Source organism: Osmerus mordax, chromosome 22, assembly GCF_038355195.1.
Source record: "Osmerus mordax isolate fOsmMor3 chromosome 22, fOsmMor3.pri, whole genome shotgun sequence".
Classification (NCBI taxonomy): Eukaryota; Metazoa; Chordata; class Actinopteri; order Osmeriformes; family Osmeridae; genus Osmerus; species Osmerus mordax.
In genome coordinates this window covers 10,195,943-10,214,868 of record NC_090071.1, presented here as the reverse complement: position 1 = coordinate 10,214,868, position 18,926 = coordinate 10,195,943, and the positions used below count along the sequence as shown (strand labels likewise).

At 51.4% G+C, this 18,926-nt stretch overlaps 3 protein-coding genes across 7 annotated transcripts; all 3 read left to right on the top strand.

Annotated features, from left to right (window-relative positions):
- Positions 1–656: 656 nt before the first annotated feature.
- zc3h13 (zinc finger CCCH-type containing 13) lies at positions 657–12,017 on the top strand. 4 transcript variants are annotated; one of them, XM_067260344.1, is made up of 20 exons: positions 657–778; positions 1,269–1,415; positions 1,590–1,699; positions 1,905–2,019; positions 2,207–2,318; positions 2,517–2,683; positions 2,802–2,950; positions 3,139–3,339; positions 3,667–3,834; positions 3,950–4,272; positions 4,407–4,895; positions 5,032–5,265; positions 5,546–6,026; positions 6,176–6,372; positions 6,684–7,967; positions 8,214–8,795; positions 8,891–9,040; positions 9,170–9,370; positions 11,085–11,248; positions 11,356–12,017. In XM_067260344.1, exons 2-20 carry the CDS (start codon positions 1,278–1,280, stop codon positions 11,578–11,580), a joined length of 5,490 nt encoding a protein of 1,829 aa, XP_067116445.1. In that variant the 5' UTR covers positions 657–778; positions 1,269–1,277; the 3' UTR covers positions 11,581–12,017. The 4 variants fall into 4 exon arrangements, with proteins under 4 accessions (XP_067116445.1, XP_067116444.1, XP_067116443.1 ...); XM_067260343.1 differs by having other exon boundaries at positions 5,543–6,026; XM_067260342.1 differs by having other exon boundaries at positions 2,517–2,689.
- A 1,822-nt stretch (positions 12,018–13,839) lies between these two features.
- On the top strand, positions 13,840–14,641 carry LOC136965965 (large ribosomal subunit protein eL31). The gene is made up of 4 exons (XM_067260283.1): positions 13,840–13,943; positions 14,078–14,203; positions 14,364–14,476; positions 14,572–14,641. Exons 1-4 carry the CDS (start codon positions 13,840–13,842, stop codon positions 14,601–14,603), a joined length of 375 nt encoding a protein of 124 aa, XP_067116384.1. The 3' UTR covers positions 14,604–14,641.
- A 1,008-nt stretch (positions 14,642–15,649) lies between these two features.
- On the top strand, positions 15,650–18,926 carry chst10 (carbohydrate sulfotransferase 10). 2 transcript variants are annotated; one of them, XM_067260560.1, is made up of 6 exons: positions 15,650–15,751; positions 16,280–16,439; positions 16,546–16,655; positions 16,754–16,985; positions 17,080–17,185; positions 17,335–18,926. In XM_067260560.1, exons 2-6 carry the CDS (start codon positions 16,340–16,342, stop codon positions 17,885–17,887), a joined length of 1,101 nt encoding a protein of 366 aa, XP_067116661.1. In that variant the 5' UTR covers positions 15,650–15,751; positions 16,280–16,339; the 3' UTR covers positions 17,888–18,926. The 2 variants fall into 2 exon arrangements, with proteins under 2 accessions (XP_067116661.1, XP_067116662.1); XM_067260561.1 differs by having other exon boundaries at positions 15,667–15,751; positions 16,284–16,439.

The following is an 18,926-nucleotide window of genomic DNA, read 5'->3' as shown; positions in this document are numbered from 1 at the left end:
TATATAAATAAAGTCTTACTTACTTACTTACACTTACCTATCCTGGTAACACTTAATGCCATTTAATTACACTGCAATTCCCATGTCCATACAATGTTTTTCCTCTTGATATTACTGTGCAGTTAGATGGTAGTTAATGTAACCTTAATGTTGCCTAAGTGTTGCCAAAAACTAAACAAAAACAAAATAGGTACCTTATTTTTTCTGATTTGTCATTATATTAAATTAGCAGTGCTGCCTAAACGCCTACAAATAGTCATAGCCACCAAGGCTAGGGTTCCCACCTCCACATGTAGACCTGCCATAACTTCTTGCTAAATCAATTTTACTCTTAGTTGAGGGGCACAAGACCTAGTTTTGTGCATAACGTCTTGAACCAAAATGATTTACTGTTTGGATTTGATTTATTTTGAATAACTATTTAGCCTCCATAAAATGTAACTGTGTTTATGTTATTGTAAAGTTAGTTACTCTGCCATTAGTTACTGTATCCTATGTATTTAACTACTCTTTTGATAAGGAAATACATTTTTCAAATAAAAATAATAAAAATAAATAATTTATAGTAAATTTTGTTTGTTGACCTTTATTTTGAAGTTTTTTTTATCAAATCAAACGGAAAGGAGGTTCCTTATTGAGGCTGGCATCATCGTGCACATGATGATGGCGTTCAGGGGAGTCCCTGCCTAAGAGATACAAGTGTTAAACTTGTCATTTCTACAGGTAGCGAATCCACATACTCTACAAAAATAGATGCGACTCCGAATCTATATTTTGGGTGAGAACGCACTTTCATTGTGAAATCTGTACCTTAGCTAGCGAATGGCTACCATTTGTTTGGGTGCAGAGAGCCAGGGCGAGAGTGGGAATGTATACGCGGCTAAACTAGCTAGCAGGCCGCGTACGTCGGTAGCTAGCGTCGGTGAACAGAAAGAACACAAATATCAAGATTATTCGATGCCTGCTTAGTAGAACTAGTAGCACCTACTCGCCAACAAAATGTTACTTTGCTTGGGATTTCTTGGTAATTGCTAAGCAAATACGACCAGCTAGCTAGCAAGCATTGTTCACGTTAGCTAGCTAAGCTAGTTAGCTGCACTATGTAATCGGTTACGAACTATACTATATAGTCAGTAGCTATTATAACACCATATAGGTAGCTATAACTCTAATTACTGTCCAGTGTCGCACGCTTGGTTTTTGGTTTGTATAGAAGCACTACGGAAATGCATCATTTTTAATAATAGCATCATGTTCCCACATCGTAGCCCTGCAGAATGTCCAAGATCAGGCGGAAGGTAACAGTGGAGAATTCTAAAACCATATCTGACAGCACCACCACCACCACCACCCCCTCCCGCCGACCCAGCGTGTTTGAAAGACTCGGCCCCAGCACTGGTAGTAATGCTGTCGAGGTGTGTGCGTCTTTACATCCTGGATTGACCAAAACAAAGTCTAACCTTTACTTCACATGATAACCAAGGACTAACTGTAATGCAGCAAATGCATGTCTACAGTGCTGTGGTCTGGATAGGAAGTTGAACTTTTTTTGATATCAGTAATGAAGTAACATGCCACCTGTCCTACAGACTCATTGTAGAAATTGGTTGAAGACTGGGAATTGCAGCTACGGCAATACTTGTCGCTACACACATGGAACTCAGCCACGAGGCAAGGGATTTAGTGGAGGTTTTAGTAGGTAAGTAAGGTAATTAACCGTGCAACTGCTTTTGGCGGATGGTGTCGGGTAGCATAATAGGATTTGATGTGCTCATGGGCAGCTAGGCTATGTATTATGCTTTTACCTTTTCTGCCTGCGCAGAGTTCATGAGATGGTTCATGATAGTTGGGGTATCCATATGAGAGGTTCTCCCTGGTTTGACATGTTCTGTCTGTGGGAGCAGGTCAGCAGAGAGGCCCCCTGGAGATCTGCGGGAGAGGATGAAGAACAAGAGACAGGATGCCGACTCAGACGCCCAGAAACGAGACCCAGAAGAAGCTACATCCCCTACAGCAAGAGTATGTCTGTCTACATGTTCTGGGGTGTGGCTGTCTGTCTACATGTTCCGGGGTGTGGCTGTCTGTCTACATGTTCTGGGGTGTGGCTGTCTGTCTACATGTTCCGGGGTGTGGCGTTTTTTTTTTTGCAGCAGACGCTTCTTCTGTTTGACTGTGTTCCTTTTTCCATCTTTTTGTTTGTTTGTAGCAGCGAGATTCCTCTCGAGGCAGACACAGAGAGAAGGAGGATATAAAGATCACAAAGGAGCGCACCCCTGCCAGTGAAGAGGAGCCCACTGAGTGGGAGGCCAATCGTGAAGGTGAGGTCACCAAGAAAGAAGCCTTTTGTTCGCTCGCTCTCTCTCTCGCGCTCTCTCTCTCTATAGTTGATTAGTCAAATATTTGGGAGGAGCTCCAAAACACGCGTCAGTTGTGTTCATATCACTAGTCTTCTTTTGACTGCTCGTTTCTCAAAGATGGACTTCCACGAGTTGCTAACTGTGCCGATTGGCTTTCAGACTCAGATAACGGTGACTATGACTACGAGTTGTCCCTGGAGATGAAACGACAGAAGATTCAGCGTGAGCTGATGAAGCTGGAGCAGGAGAACATGGACAAACGAGAGGATCTTGTCATCAAGAAGGAGGAGCCCCCAGCCAAAACCAGGACAGGCACCACGTCCAAGGTGTGGGTACGATTCCCTCCCCGACATCTCAAAAGTCCCAGTATCCATGTCTGGTTTAGATTCCTTCCAATAGCCCTGTAGGGATGCGCTAATGAGTGTCTTTCCATTCCTCTCCCAGCCTTCCCCAGAGCAGTCGAGCTCCAAAGGCTCGCCCTCATCTCGGAAGTCGAGCGGGTCGCCTAAACACAAAGCCGGACTGAAGAACTCAGGTTCTGGGAAGAAGGACAAGAAGCCATGCGTGTCCTCTCCCATGTCGGACACGGGCAGGTATGGCACCCAGCAAGGTTTCAGTCAACCCGTGTGTGTGTGGGGGGGGGGTAGTGTGTGGGTGAGTGTGTGTGTGTGGGAGAAGGTACTTTTATAGTCCACCTGGCTCGTTTGTTCGTTTCTGTTCCCTTCTCGACCGACGTCCGTGCTGCCAAACCCCCTGTCCTCACCGCGGCCTGCCTTTTTAGGTCGGCCAAGGGAGGCCACAGTAAGAAAAAAGGGCCGCGCACCCCCAGCCCTCCTCCCCCAGTCCCCCTGGACCTGCCCGTGGTTGGGAAGAAGCACAAGGGGAAGCACAAGAACAAGGAGAGGTCCGAGGAGAAGCCCAAGGAGGGCAAAGAGAGGGGGCGCGACGCGGAGAAACACAAGGAGAAGAAGGAGAAGCGCAGGTGAGCGAGGGCTCGTCTGGTCCAGCTGTCCCTCTCAAACGACCACGTGATGTGTTACATTTACATTTAGTCATTTAGCAGACGCTCTTATCCAGAGCGACTTACAGTAAGTACAGGGACATTCCCCCGAGGCAAGTAGGGTGAAGTGTCTTGCCCAAGGACACAACGTCAGTTGGCTTGACCGGGAATCGAACTGGCAACCTTCGGATTACTAGCCCGATTCCCTCACCGCTCAGCCACCTGACTCCCTGTGTGTTCATGCTCTCACCGGCTGAGTCGCACGTTTTGACCCTGCTGATCTTTTTAATGGCACGCATTTTCTCTCAGGGATCGCTCCGATAGTTCCCACAAGGCCAAGCGGTCGATGACGTCCGAGGAGCGTTCCGGAAGTGTCTCCTCCCCCTCGAGGGAGTTGTCTCCCTCCGCCAGGAAGAAGTCCCAGTCCCCTAAAGGGGCCTCCCAGAAGCCCCCCGTGCCGGCCTCCCCTCCACGCAGGTCAGCACCCCTCCCTTAAACCCTCCACCCCCCCAGCCGCATGTCGTGTTGTCACCTGCACCCCCGTCCCTCTCGATGAACGTCTGTCTTCCCCCCTCCCCCTGTCTCCTTGCAGGTCTCCAACCCCCCCGCGCCACCAGCGCACCCCGACCCCGCCACGCCACCACTCCTCCTCCTCCCACTCTGGCTCCTCCGCCCAGAGGCACTCCCCCTCGCCGCGGCGCCGCCACTCCGTCTCCCCGGGCTACCTGCGCGAGCCCCCGGCCCCGTCCTCCTCCTCCCCGGGCCAGAGGCGCTCGCGCTCCCCGGCCGCGCCCAGAGACGCCGCTTCCCCCCAGGGCAGGAGCAGCCCCGGCCGCCACAGCTCCCAGGGGCGGGAGAGGGGCCGCGGGGAGAGGAGCCCGGTCGCCCAGGAACGCAGACACGAGCGCAGAGACGGTAACCGACTTGCATTCGAGAAAGCGTGTCGTGTCAAATGTTTTCTCTTGATGTGTGGACACGAGACTCTTCTGCGCTGTGTTTACCTCTCCCTTCTAAGACTGTTCTGTGCCCTCTCTACCTCCCGACTCCAGGGAGCCGCGGAAAGCGGGATAAGGACGTCAGCCGCGACGAGCGTGATTACGAAGCGGAGCAGAGCTCGTCCCGGGAGCCCCGCGAGGACCGCGAGGCGAGGGAGGGCCGCGAGCGCCGGGAGGGACGCGACAAGCGGGACGCCACCCGCGACGGCGCCCGGGAAACCCGCGAACACAGGGACACCAAGGACTCCCGGGAGAGGACTGACACTCGCTCCGGGAGAGACTCCCTGGAGTACCGCGACCGGGACCGGGAGAGGGAGAGAGACAAGGAGAGGGAGCGGGAGAGAGAGAGGGAGCGGACGGACGTCCCCCACAGGAAGGAGGAGCCTGCCCAGGAGGAGCGCAGCTACGGGAGGGGGCAGGGGCGCGACGACGGCGGGCGCACGGACGCCAGGGGGGCCGAGGTCCGGGGCGAGACCCGGACGGAGACCCGGACGGAGAGGAACGGGCGCGGCCGGGGCCGCGGGGCGGAGGGGTCCGACAAAGGTGAGAACACGCCATGGGTCCTCCCAGGTTCCAAAAGAGTAGAACACTTTGTTTAGAACATTCCAGGTTTTTTGTCGTTCTGCCATACAGTCATTGACAAGAGACTTGAACCCCTGTACGGTCTCCTCTCTCCCAGGCTCTGCCCGGAGCTCGCGAGGCTCCCAGTTGGAGGGCGCCCACGACACCTGGGAGTCCCGCGGGGCCGCCCCTCGGGAGAGGAGCGCGGAGCGCGCGACAGAGAGGGCCGGCGAGAGGGGGGCGGAGCGGGAGCGCTACGACGGCGACAGGAGGGCCGACCAGGCCCGAGACTCGTCCTACGACCGCAGAGGGGGTCACGCAGAGCGCGAGCGCAGAGACAACAGGGAGAGAGGTGAGGAGAGGAAGTTTAGACAGGTGCACCGTTAAACCTGACTGACTTCCACAGCAGGTGTGCCGTGGGATTCATTTGCACAGTGTAACACAAAGTTCATCCATTTAAACAATGACATTCTTACGACATGGCAAGCTACAACTATGTAGCAGGCGTCGAAAGGAAATGATGTATTTGAAGCACTAAAAGCAAAAATAGCAACAAAGAAAAAAAGAATTGAAAATTGAAATCGTACAATCCGCTGGCTGTTGTGACTGACGGCGCCCTCTTGTCTCAGCAGATCAGAGAGCGCCCTCTCCTGGCCGGCACCAGGGGCGCGGAGAGGAGCCGGAGAGGGAGGAGAGGAGGGAGGAGCGCCGGGCGGAGCGAGGGGAGGACCGGCGGGAGGACAGGACCCGCGAGCGAGACAGGGAGCGGGAGCGCGAGAGGGAGCGCGAGCGCGAGAGGGAGCGCGAACGGGAGAAGGAGAAGGAGAAGGAGCGCGAGAAGGAGCGCGAGGCGGAGAGGGAGCGGGAGCGCGTGAGGGAGAGGGAGCGCGAGCGGGAGCGCGAGAGAGAGCGTGAGAGGGAGCGCGAGGAGCGCGAGAGGGAGAGGAAGGAGCGAGAGCGCGAGAGGGAGCGGGAGAGGGAGCAGCGGGAGAGGGAGAGGCAGCGGGAATGGGAGGAGCGGGAGAAGGGCAGGGAGGAGAGACGGGAGCGGAGGGACGACCCCAGGGAGGAGCGCTCCACCAGAGACGCCCGGGACGAAGAGCGCAAGACCAGGCAAGTCGTCTGTCATCTGCAGTCTAGTCTGTGGAAACACACACACACACACACACAGTCAGGTTTATGCTACATTAAAGGCATTTGCATTCAGTTTGAATGTGCACCGCCATGTTTTGAACCCCTCCCTCCCCCCTCCTTGTCTCCAGCCGGAAGAGACACAGGGTGGACAACAGCCCCAGCCCCAAGTCCTCCCCCAAGAGAACCCGGGACGCCACCCCGGGCGACAGCGACGGCTACAACAGCCCCGAGGAGAAGAGTGAGCGTGTGACCGGCCGAGGCCCGCCCAAGCTCCGGCCCCTCCTCCCCAGCCCGGTGTGTCCGGCCCCAGGGCATCCAGCCGACAGTAGGGACCCTCTTTACTGGGACGCAGCACTGGCTCTGGAGGATTACTAGTCCTATGGATTATGATCTCCCTCAAAGGGCGCCTTGGCCTGCTTTCGAACAACATTCAGTGTTTGGTCTCATGGCACTTTCCATGGCCTTGTCCAAACCTCATTTTATATATGTTCTTATATGGCTTATATTGGAGCTTTTATGAGGGGTTAGTTGTAAGAAATCCAGCCAAGGCACCCTTAGATAAAGTGTTGTTGTTTTTCGTGTTTGTTTTTGTTATGGTGTATTCAGAATTACTGATGTTGTTGTTGTTGTTTTCAGTTGATAAGCACCGCCTGCTGAGCCAGGTGGTTCGTCCCCTGGAGCCCCTGCGCTCGCCGCCCGGCACCCCCGCGGACGACAAGCCCAGCCGCTGGAAGGACGACGAGCGCCGCGGCGACAAGAGGGACGGCCGCGGCCGCCACGAAGACCCCGACCCCCGAGGAGAGCGAGGGCGAGGCGTGGCAGAGAGGCGGGCGGAGCACCCTCCAGACGGCGCCCCCGCCCCCGGCGGCTCCGACTCGCGCGGCAGGGCCAAGGACCAGAGGGAGCCCACCCCTCCGCCTCCCCCCGCCACCACGGCCCCCGACGACAGAGACGTCGTGGCCGCCTCCGCCGTCCCCCACGAGGAGGGAAAGAAGAAGACCAAAGGCCTGAAGAAGGGCATGAAGAAGGGCCGCAAGGAGGATGACGGGGGACCCCCAGCACTGGGGGCCGGGGTGGGGGACCGGTTCAACCCCGAGCCGCCGTCCACGGCCCTCCCAGACGGGCCCCCTCCCCTCCAGTCCCCGCGCAAAGGCCCCAAGAAGAAGGCCCTGGACAAGAAACGGAAGCGCTCGCGAGGCGCCGAATCGGACGTGTCCGAGGAAGAGCCCGCGGCTGCCGCCCCAGCCGCCGCTGCCCACCTGCCGGCGAGCAAGAGGAAGCGCGGCCCCCGGACGCCCCCTCCCACCCTGAAGGAGCCCCCACTGGCTCACCGCGCCGTGGGAGCAACCACCGAGCCCCCCGCGCTGCCTCCCTTAAAAATGGACGCCAACTTCAGCGACTGGTCCGACGAGGACGTCCTGGAGCGCGGCGGGGAGCCCGCGGCCCCCCCCGCCCCCGTGGAGAGGCCCCCCGTGGAGCCCCTCCCCAGGAGGACCGGCCCCAGGGGAGGGGGCAGGGAGCGGGTCAACCCCCTCCCCATCGCCCCCCTGCTGCCCCAGGAGCCCCCCATGCTGCTCTCCACCCTGCCCCCCCAGCCCCTCATGTCCCAGCCCCTGCTCCGCAAGCCCCCGCCCGAGCAGAAGCGCAGCAGCAGCATCGGCAGCAACCAGAGCCGTGCCTCCGTCCGCCGCCTGCGCTCGCCCTCCAACGAGTCGGCCCACCGCGAGGAGCCCCAGCAGGGGCCACGCTCCAGGAGGGGGCGCATGCAGGGGGGCAACTCCCGCGACCGGGAGAGGGAGCGCGAGAGGGACAGGGAGAGGGAGCGCGAGAGGCCCCCGGTGACCGAGCCCCCCGCTGGGGAGAGGAAGTCTCGCATGGACCAGCTGAGGAGAGGGGAGCCCAGCCGCAGCACCTCCTCAGGTACTGAACACACCTCTCTCTCTCTGTCTGCACACACTGACCAGCCTAGTCAGCATGCCAGCTGCATATCCTCTTTAAATGATAAAAAAATGAATTGTCTTCTATAAAACAAATTTTATATGTATGTATTTATTTTCTTTTTTTTATGTAAAAGACATGATTTTTCTCATTGCCTAGTCTCTGTGGGTCTCTCTATAGGAGCTTTTCAGTTGCTTCATGTATGGTTGTGATGTTCCCCTCCTGTAGACCGGCAGGACTCGCGCAGCCACAGCTCCAGGCGCAGCTCCCCAGACTCGGAGCGGCAGGCGCGCTCCCGCGCCGGCTCCTACGACAGCCGGGAGAGGGAGCGCGAGAGGGAGAGGGAGCGCGAGAGGGAGCAGTTTGAGAGGGAGCGAGAGAGGAAGGACCTGAGACAGCAGCAGCAGCAGCAGCAACAACAACAACAGCAGCAGCCTCCCCTTCTGCCCCAGCCTCCGCAGCAGAGAGACTGGGAGGTCGACCCCCGAGAGCGGGGCGGGGGGAGGGGCCTGATGATGCGAGGCCTGAGGGAGCGGGACCTGCGCGACCTGCGGGAGCGGGAGCGCCTCCTCCCTGAGGGGCTCCTGCAGCACGAGCGGGAGCGCGCCGACCGCGGCGAGCGCGACCGGATGCTGCCCATGGACCTCCAGCCACACGGGGAGCCCAAGGGCCGGGACCTGAGGCAGGACCGGAGCGACTACGAGCCCCTGCTGCCGCGGGAAGCCTTCGGGATGGACAGCGACAAGCCTGGCAACAGCCACCACGGGCCGGGAGAGCAGCGGGAGCCAGAGAAGAAGGACGGCGTCGACGGTAAGAGGAACGCCAACGAACACCGCTTCCTGTTCCACGCATTCAGTTCAGCCGGCTAACGTACGCCCACGTTCCTGTCTTGTTCCCGTTCCCAGCGGAGGAGGACGACGCCAAGGTGGACGACGCCCAGTCTGTGGTTTCCGGCGGCGAGGAGTACGAACCGATCAGCGACGACGAGCTGGACGAGATCTTGGCGGACAGCGCCCAGAAGAAAGAGGATCACCAGGACGACGAGAAACCTTCAGGTACCAATGACGCGCGTCGCGCCAAGGCGTACGCTTACGACACACAGACGCTGGTGACGTAACTCAGACCCTGGTGTCTGTCTGTGTTTGTCGTTGTCGTCCCCCCCCCCCCCCCCGTGGCCCTCGCAGGTCCCCTGGACGTGATCGACGTGGACTGGTCCAGCCTGATGCCCAAGCAGAAGCAGGAGCCGCGGGCGGCGGGGGCAGCCCTGCTGAGGTTCACCCCGGGCGCCGTGCTCCTCAGGGCGGGCGTGTCCAAGCGCCTGGCGGGTCCGGAGCTCCTGGAGCAAGTGAGGGAGGTCTGCAAGAAAGAGCTGGAGGACCCTAAAGGTGAGAGCCGTGGAGAGCCAAAGCCAGAGCTGGGTTTGGGGTTCCAAACGTCGAGACCAAACGTCTGAGACCACGTTGAACATTTTAATGGGGGGATTTGAAGACTGAGAAAGACAAGCATTCTGTTTTATCAAATCAGTGTTTCCCACACATAGACTAATTTGTGGCGTTGCGCCACAGAATCAACACCGGCCGCCACATATTGTGTTTCGTTATTTATTTATTTTTCGCTATTTAAAACACTCAGCGTATTTGTTCAGCTGCGTTTCCTTTCCCTGCTCTCCCTCCGTCTCTGTCACTTACACATCTCACTCACATACAAACACACACACAATCACAACGTCATCACACGTTAGCAACAACGCATAGATACGCCGTTCTAGCAAGACAGAGCGATATCAGCGAGCCTTCAGCATTAGTACCGTAGCTAAAAGTCTAGGAAAGTTGAAGCTACTTTTTGCTGGGTACCTACGAACATGTCTTAATCTGTTAGACAAGTGGGTTCCCCTTCGTTCTGTTGGTGAACAGTCTCACGAGCCCTACTTACCCGGCATCATGGCGTTGCTACCTGCATATATGCAGAAATTGTTTACAATCTTTTTAGGTTTCAACCAGTGCTGCTCAAGCAGAAAGACAGGGTCAGGGAGAGAAAGAGATAGATTCGTTAGGCATTGAAGAAAGAGTAGGAGAGGAGGACAGCATCCAACATGCTGCTGTGAGAGAGCCAGCTGAAGCAACAGGTGAGGTGGACAAACAGATGTAGAGACAGGCAGGTAAGAAAGCAGGTCTCAGGACAAGGGAACTCATTTCTATTCTTCGGTTTCTGGCAGATAGGACTAGTCTGGTCCTAACCAGACCCTCGTACATTTCATTTGTACAGAGGGTCTGGGATCGCTCCATTGACAAGCGTTAACTTCCTTGAAGGTGGGTACTCTGATGAAATTTAAAACTATTGGATCTGCCCAGAGCCACTCTGATCTGCCATAACCAATCGCTAGCGTTCGCCTTAGCCAACTCCTTCACCATTACTGCAACGGAGCTAGCTGCCGTAGCTGGAAAATCAAACTTTTCCTGAACCCGCCACCATTACTGAACTACAACTCAAACTAGCGAACGACAACAACGTCATTGTTCTCAGCCACTCCCTCTGTTCGCTGATTGGACCTACAAAAATGTTGTTTCCAAAAACCGACTAATACACCGAAATCCCAGACCTAGTACAGAAGCATAATCAAAAATGAGCGGAAGTAAGTAGGAGGGCAGAGCCAGGCTAAGATAGGACTTGAATGGGGTGTGAATTTTGTATAGGGTGTTAAATGTGTGGATTTTGGGTTGGGAGTGGGGATTTTGTAAAGGTGTGAATCATTTGATTAATATTTAATATAATAAAGTTCAGTGTCACAAATTATTAACAAAGGCATAATTTTGAACCCCCCCCACCATGTTAGACATGGGGCGACCCCCACAAATTGCTTTATAATCTGTGGGAAACACTGCAAATCATGCAACAATTGCTAAATAGAAGTATAGTAGGAGACCATTGGTCTCAGGCTTTTGGACCCTACTATATATATATATATATGGCAGCTTGAGCTAAGAAATGAAATTCTGAATGTGTAACTAAACACAGAACAATGTGTGTATATATATATATATCAGAATTTCATTTCTTAGCTCAAGCTGCCAGTCTAACTCGACAGCCTTATTCCGACAGATGCCGACAAGCTGTTTGAGCACGACCTGGGAGCCTTGAACATGGCTGCTCTGAAGAGGAAGGTGGAGAGGGCGGGCCTGCTGAGGAACCTAGGCCCCTGCTGCAAGGCCCTGTGTGCCCGCAGGGACATCGCCATCCGCAGGCAGCTGCTGAAGAACGAAAAGGTTCGTTCTGGCAACCATTTTATCCCACTGCACCCCCCCCACAAACAAAATGAAGGAAGTCAGGGTGTTTTCCCCAACTTTACTGACGCATCCCTCCCTCCCTCCAGGGCCTGACCAAGCAGATGTACCCCAGTGTTCCTGTGGTGGACAGTGAGCTGCTGCAGCTGAGCGTGCGTCTCTTCAAGAAGACCATGGCCAGTCAGGCAGCAGGCCAGGACAAGCTGGACTCCGGTCCGCCAGCCACCACCGCAGCAGCTGCAGCTACGGCGGCGGCGTTAGCTGCCGTGGTGGTTGACAAGCCCAGCGCACAGCCGGAGGTGTGCGTCTCCTGAGGGAATGGGCTTAGTGAGTAAAAGCATGAATCTGACAGCTAAGCCCCCCCAGCCCCATAACCCCCTCCTCTAGCTCCATCTCCATACCTAGCCTTCTTTAACATCGGGAGAAAAAACGAATGGCGACTGCTGAAACTTTCCCAAAAGTCAGTGCTTATCATTTTGGAAGCTTGATCTTTGAGTAAAGCGCCATAGAGACTACTGGAAATTCTAGCCTATGGCGAGATAGAGGCCTTGTACGTTGAACTAATCAATAATTTACAGGAGAGACATACATACACATGCCCGGAATGATGCCAGTTATTTCGTGCAATTTTTATGTTTTAGAGCAGCTTTTTAATTGTCAGGTCCCCATTTATAATGAAGTTGCTGTTTTGGTTTGTTTCTTATGTTGTGCATTGGCTAAGAAACTGTGCATTAAAATGGTTAGCTGTTCATTTGTAACGGGTCCTATCTTTGCTTTGTATGAGTCATGCTAATTTTTCATGGACGTGTCCAGCTTGTTTTTTTTTTTTCTATGTACATGATTATGTCATTGGATCATCAGGTAATCTGCTGTCCAGATGCTGTGAAACCTGGTGAGCCTTCAATGAATGTTTCCCATGAACCACTACCGAACTATTCCATCCTGAATTTGTTTTTCTTACCTCAGAGTTTGACATACTTTCAAAGTACCACCTCACATGAATGTATTTGTGTCATGGAGTGACTGGGCACTGTTTTTTGAAGGATGAACTGTATTGTTAATGACTGATGTGGAACCAGTACATTAAAGGAGATGAGACGGGCCAATCTGGTCCACCACCTGCACCCTGTGGCCAAACAAACTTGCACTCACAGTATGCATGCATGCTATGTTGACTGGTTTTGGATCAATGACTGAAAGGACAGACTGATCTAATTGACATAATCCACTAGCAACTCTGTATGTCTGGGTGTACAGACTGGGTTGTACAAGTCAACATTCCTGCAACACGGGTGGGTGGAAAGAGGCATTTGAGGACACAAGATGAACTTCACAAGGAGCACTGGATTCATTTATTCACCTGCTGTCTGCTGGTAAATTGCCTGTGTGGCTTACATGAAAAACACAGACTCTGGACTCAACTCCCAGAACCACTACTGTGTCTGTGAATGCTTGCAGGCATACACTTTTTGGCATGGTAAAAAAAGAATGTTGGTTCTACGTCTGTTACTGTAAAATTCTGCATAAATGGACCATACAATGAAATAATTGATATGAAAACTGACAGAGCAAAGCCTTGTTTACTTTCCTACTGAAATGCATGATATTTGTTTGAATTGCCATCCTCCTCCACTTGGTCAGGCAAGGTAAGTTTAGATTTAGATTAGATGTATTCAATTGTTAATGTCAAATATATATAATTTTTTAAAGATATTTAGGTCTATGTTAATTTGACCGCCATTAATTACGTTTTATCAAACACTGGAGGACCTTCAGTGAAATTTTATCGGCAATAGGAACCTAAAAGTCTGTATTTGTTGTCGGAGGTGTGGCGAGCAACGGACCGACTTCCTTTACCCAAAATCCTTCCGCTTTATAACTTCCTTTCTGTCAATTTCCTTTGAAAGTAAGTTTTCTTATTTCAAAATCCTCATACAATCTAATGCCATCCTGCCATATCTGTGCTTTGAATAAGTATATTTACGGTCCCAATCCATACCTATGTTACTCATTATACGTCGGACGATAATTTGAAGTGTTTCTTTGCATCGATGTAGTTAGTAATACGATTCAAATTGATAAACCTTTTTAGGAGCGACATTAGCCCATTGAAACACGCTCAAGCCATCTGTGTTGGTGTCAGACGTGGTATGCAAAGATGAAATAACTAGTAATTGGTTAAAATAAGACATTTTACAGTGACAAGATGTATATGTCCATCTTGACTGTCTGGGGCAACACAATTGTGTGCTTTATACCTAGCTAACAGTTAGCTAATGCTACTTGGCTAGGCATTTCATTCCAATCATTTTAATTGAAAGGTGGCTCGTTGGCTAAATTGATTTGTGTCTACGGGTTAGAAGGCAAACAAGGCAATGTTCACGCAAGGGCGTGCATGAACATTGTTTAGATGCTTGCATTGCTTGCGTAAATGGTATATAGGTATGTACACGACGATGTGGAATGGATACGGATATCGGTAGATCGCTCGAGCGAGAGAACATTGGTAACCCAACAAATGTATTGTCTGTAATCCCAAATAGTCTCTAAAGGTTTTATGTGTAACGTTACAGATGGCCCCAACTAAGAAGGGAGAGAAAAAGAAGGGGCGCTCAGCCATTAATGAAGTGGTGACCCGGGAGTACACCATCAACATCCACAAGCGCATCCATGGAGTGTGAGTGGAGAATGTACAGTAGTTGATGCTGTGTTGAAAACGGCTAAATATGTACCTGCCTAAATGTAGCCTGCCTCACAAGGCCATCTTCACTTAAAAGACCAACCTCTTCTACTGTTGTTCTGCCTCTGTAGGGGTTTCAAGAGGAGAGCCCCTCGCGCTCTGAATGAGATCCGCAAGTTTGCCGTGAAAGAGATGGGAACTCCAGATGTACGCATCGACACTCGTCTGAACAAGGCAGTGTGGACCAAAGGCATCAGGTAAGGTCTCAATCAAACCGTCACATAAGGAATGAAACATGTTTACGCCTTAGTCCATGTCACTGCTGCGTTAGCTGGGCATTCGTGGCAACATCTACACTTCTACACAAGTTGCTGCCACAGGAGATAACAGGCACTATAATCTTATGTTGTCATTCAGGAATGTTCCGTACAGAATGCGCGTACGGTTGTCCAGGAAGCGCAATGAGGACGAGGACTCTCCTAACAAGCTGTACACCCTCGTCACATACGTTCCTGTCACAACATACAAAGGTAAATCAGTACTAACTCGAGATGACTTAATAATTCATTTTGTTTGGGGTTGAAGACAAACTCTTGCTAAAACCTTTTTTTTCCTCATCCTACAGGGTTGCAGACAGTCAATGTGGATGAAAACTAAATGTCCCCTCTGCGAGTGGAATAAATGTATAAAAAGGATATCTGCTTCCTGTCTTTATTTACATGACATTAACAGCTTTGGTGAATGTTTTCTGTGATAATCTCAAGGCTTTATTCTTGACTTGCTTTTAATTTTTGTGTATTGTCAAAGAAACATGATCGTGTGTGGGCAAACTCAATTAAAACAATTTGACGTTTAGGTAATATGAGTGTGCCTTTAACTATTTTCCTACAGCTTCAAAATGCATTTATAAGGATTGGCACTAAGAGGGTGTGAGTTAAGATGTCAGGTAGGATGTTATAGTGAGTGTGATAAAATAACATGTGAACTGGCTGCCTGTAAGTGTGTCTGTACAGACAGAAAAACACCCAGTGTGCCCCGTTAACTCATGCCCTTGTTTTTTCAATTTTTGAATGTAAAGTAGCAGGCTTCTCTTCAGTTCTCCAGTTCAGTTCACATGCGATTCCTGATCTTTGTGTGAATGTGTCTATGCTCTGCATCATGAGACATCTCTAAAAGTGACAATGCTCTCTCACAGTCTTGTTGATAACGTGTCTTTGTCAGACATGCATTGTTAGTGACACAGTGAAGCCCATTGTGCCTGACATTTTTTTTCCAGATAGCCCATATAGTCTTCAATGAAAGAATCCATTCTTGTATATGCATCCACATTGACTTGAGCTTTATTGGGAACCATGCGGTAAAGAGTGGACAACCATTATATTGTGTCAAGCATGTTGCTTTATGACTGCATTGTCATTTGTATTTTCATTTGTGGACTTGGAAATTAACGTTTTAATATCTCAACACATTTTAAGTCACAGCTTATGCAATATTCGTTTCGTCTTGCTCAAAGTTTAAACAGAAAATGTGATCATCGTCTGAGGGAAGGAATACATTGCATCACATCACATAATCATGCACAAAGAGGCTTTTCATTGACCTGGTCCACGAGATGTCCATGTACTGAAACCATTTGAGCGCTAGGGGGCGACATGACCTTCAATTTTGTTGGGTGATGATTGGCGAATGCTGTACTCCATCACAACAGACTACAGGACATGTCGAAAATGTCAGCCGAGACGCTAGCTATATATCTAGTTAACATTACTGCGATAGCTGCAACACAGCACATTCACATTTAAACGGTAAGAAAACAGATATCGCTGTTATTGCTTTTGAACAAAAAAAATGTAGCACCTCGCTTAAGTGCAGCTCATGCCTAGTTTCCAGTTACCAAATCATTTGTAGTGGCTAGCAGTATGCCTGGGCGGCTGGACAGCTAACTAACTAACTGGCTAGCTTGTTAGCTCGTGTTAAAGTTAAACATCTGTTTAGCTTGTGCGCTAGCGTATGGCTCTAACGAGGCAAGCTACTTTTACACATGTAAACATTATTTTCTGTATTGACCTAGCGAATCGTACCAACGTCACGTAGCTAATGGATCTTGATTTCTAAATAGAAAGTAATAGCTAACAAGTAGAACATATTCACACATGCTTAAAATGCTCATACATACATCCAGTTTTTGCAAGCTGTTGCTAACCCTCCACACATTTCTTTGCTAGCTAGAAATAGAAGTGATAACCTCTGTCAGGGTAGCTTTCCCTGAAGCCTCCTCGCGACCATGAGTCTATCTGTCTTTTGCAATGTCAGTCAATCCTCTCTGCCTTTAGCTAGGCAACTTCACTATTTTGATGGGCCACGGATGATGTCCCACGGGTGATGCCCAAACGATGCGGCACCATTGGCTGCTCGTTGGGGCTTGCGGCTGGATGCTGCTCATCCTAATGTTCGCCAGCAAATTCATCAATTTCAATTTGAGAGCCACGGATGGTGAGTTAGTTAAAATGTCAGCTATATAGAGACCGGAGGCCAGTTATGTTTTGTCAGTACGGATTCGGGGGACCACAATGTAATACATGCCTGGACTCTGTTTCAGACTATGTGGAAAAATCAGAGATACAGAGCTGGACTGTGTCAGGGACCAAGACCATCAAATCCCCCTCCATGCAGAAATCTGAAAGACAAGATGAGAAGCCTTCAGACTTGGTAGTTACATGACTCACATCACTAGAATGCAGCAGATCGCAACTCAGAGTGTGCAGCAGATGTCTCATTAAGGCTGTGTCTGTGTGTTTGTGTGTCAGACGGCTGAGCCGTCCTCTGCGGACCTCTCAGACTGGCGCTCTGTGGAAGCAAAGCGCCTGGAGCTGCTCTCGGCTGTGTGCAAGAACTCAACCCTCAGGAACCTCACTCACACCTCCATCAACAAGTTCGTCCTGGACCGCATCTTTGTATGCGACAAGCACAAGATCCTCTTCTGCCAGACCCCCAAAGTGGGGAACACTCAATGGAAAAAGGTCCTGATTGTTCTCAACGGTGAGTGTTTGCCTTCATGGTGTGACACTGCTTGATTGACTGTGGTCGCGGATGGCGAGTGTCCGATTGTCACGGTTCTTCTTTTGTCTCTCAGGAGTGTTCTCCACTGTGGATGAGATCCCAGAAAATCTGGTTCATGATCACGAGAAGAATGGCCTGCCTCGCCTCTCTTCTCTGAGTCAGGTGGAGATTACTGAAAGGTCAGAGTTCCAACTTTTATCTCTCCTGATTTTGACCACCAAATGTCAGTTGTCACAGCTAAGCAGTTTCTACTTTGCTCAAACAGGATATTAAACAGTTAACGCATTCTGTAGCCTCAGCACTAATAAACGAATCAATTTATCTCCAGATTAAACACCTACTTTAAATTCTTCATCGTGAGGGACCCCTTCGAGCGCCTCATCTCGGCCTTCAAGGACAAGTTTGTGAAGAACCCCCGCTTTGAGCCCTGGTACAAGCACGACATTGCGCCCGCCATCATCCGCAAGTACCGCAAGAGCCACAGAGACAGCGACGCGGCGGCCACGGGCCTGCGCTTCGAGGACTTTGTCCGTTACCTGGGCGACGTGCCCGGAAGGCGGCGCATGGACAGGCAGTTTGGCGAGCACGTCATCCATTGGGTGACGTACGCCGAGCTGTGTGCGCCTTGTGACATCACCTACAGCGTGGTGGGCCACCACGAGACCTTGGAGCGGGACGCTCCCTTTATCCTCAAAGCTGCTGGGATCGAGCGCCTGGTGTCCTACCCCACCATCCCGCCGGGCATCACCCGCTACAACCAGACCAAGGTGGAGCACTACTTCTCAGACATCAGCAAGCGTGACATCAGACGTCTCTTTGCCAGATACCAGGGAGACTTTGGCCTGTTTGGCTATCCCAGTCCAGACTTCCTAATGAACTGAGTTAAAGGCTGAAGACAGTTCTGATAGGCTTGTAAGCTAAGTAAGATAACTTGCTTCTCCTAATCTGGGCATGGTTGGCTGAGACGATAGGGTGCCTCCTGCAGGCTGATGTGCCGTAGTGAGGGGATGGCGGTAGTTAGCAGACAGGCTGGTTCCTCCAATGGAGCCTGATTTTCTGTAGCCGACCATGCCTCAACCAGGCACACCCAGATCAGATAAAGAATGTGGCCTGAGGTAGAGTTCGTAGCCATGGTTATGGCTGTACAACTAATGAAGTGCCACATAGTAGTGTTTTTTGTAGTAATTTAGCTTTTGTTATGATAGGTAACTTTTATTTAATAAGGAAACTAAACAGTGTAACCTACTGTGCAAGAGTGTAACAACAGCACGTTTACAGAGACAGGGCTGCTGCTGTTGCCGCCTACCAGACCCACACTGGGAGCACCAGGGGTCGACACTACTGGGTGGGGAACACACCGATACGATACTGGACCTTGTTCCCTTGCATATGTGGTGTACCAAAAAAAAACCTGTAGGTGTAATGGATTGAGGACAAGCAATGGAAAAGTCTTGGCAGCTCTACAGACTTCCAGACGCGCCCGTGAACAGGATCACTGGCTGTGTGCCTGGTACTGTGGCTGTGTTAGCCCTGATACCTGTGCTTTCTTATGGGCAGCCAGGCTATCTGCGCACTCTTTCCGCAGTAAGCAGAGACTGCGAATGTGTCTCATCCAGGTACTTCCATTCTGTCATCCCTATGCGGAGACAGAGTTGTGGTCGAGGGGTTGTGGGAGGGGGGAAGATGGTTTTACTCTCAGAAAGGTAGGCCTGTAAGTTGACAATGAACATCTTCATACCAGCAAATGTTTTGGAGCAATGGATGCTGTTGTGTGTGTGTGTGTGTGTGTGTGTGTGTGTGTGTGTGTGTGTGTGTGTGTGTGTGTGTGTGTGTGTGTGGAGCTGTCAAAACACCCATCTATGAAGTAATGCTTCCTGGTGACTTTGTACTCAAATTCTGGAGGATTAATAAAGGCCAATA

Excerpts from the sequence above, each read along its gene's own strand:
- zc3h13 (XM_067260341.1), top strand. The coding sequence starts at position 1,278 with ATGTCCAAGATCAGGCGGAAGGTAACAGTGGAGAATTCTAAAACCATA. Across the intron at positions 2,690-2,801 it reads GCACCACGTCCAAGGTGTGG|CCTTCCCCAGAGCAGTCGAG; the intron begins GTACGATTCCCT and ends TTCCTCTCCCAG. Across the intron at positions 9,371-11,084 it reads AGAGCTGGAGGACCCTAAAG|ATGCCGACAAGCTGTTTGAG; the intron begins GTGAGAGCCGTG and ends TTATTCCGACAG.
- LOC136965965 (XM_067260283.1), top strand. The coding sequence starts at position 13,840 with ATGGCCCCAACTAAGAAGGGAGAGAAAAAGAAGGGGCGCTCAGCCATT. Across the intron at positions 13,944-14,077 it reads CACAAGCGCATCCATGGAGT|GGGTTTCAAGAGGAGAGCCC; the intron begins GTGAGTGGAGAA and ends CTGCCTCTGTAG. Across the intron at positions 14,477-14,571 it reads TCCTGTCACAACATACAAAG|GGTTGCAGACAGTCAATGTG; the intron begins GTAAATCAGTAC and ends CTCATCCTACAG.
- chst10 (XM_067260560.1), top strand. The coding sequence starts at position 16,340 with ATGCGGCACCATTGGCTGCTCGTTGGGGCTTGCGGCTGGATGCTGCTC. Across the intron at positions 16,440-16,545 it reads CAATTTGAGAGCCACGGATG|ACTATGTGGAAAAATCAGAG; the intron begins GTGAGTTAGTTA and ends ACTCTGTTTCAG. Across the intron at positions 16,656-16,753 it reads ATGAGAAGCCTTCAGACTTG|ACGGCTGAGCCGTCCTCTGC; the intron begins GTAGTTACATGA and ends TTTGTGTGTCAG.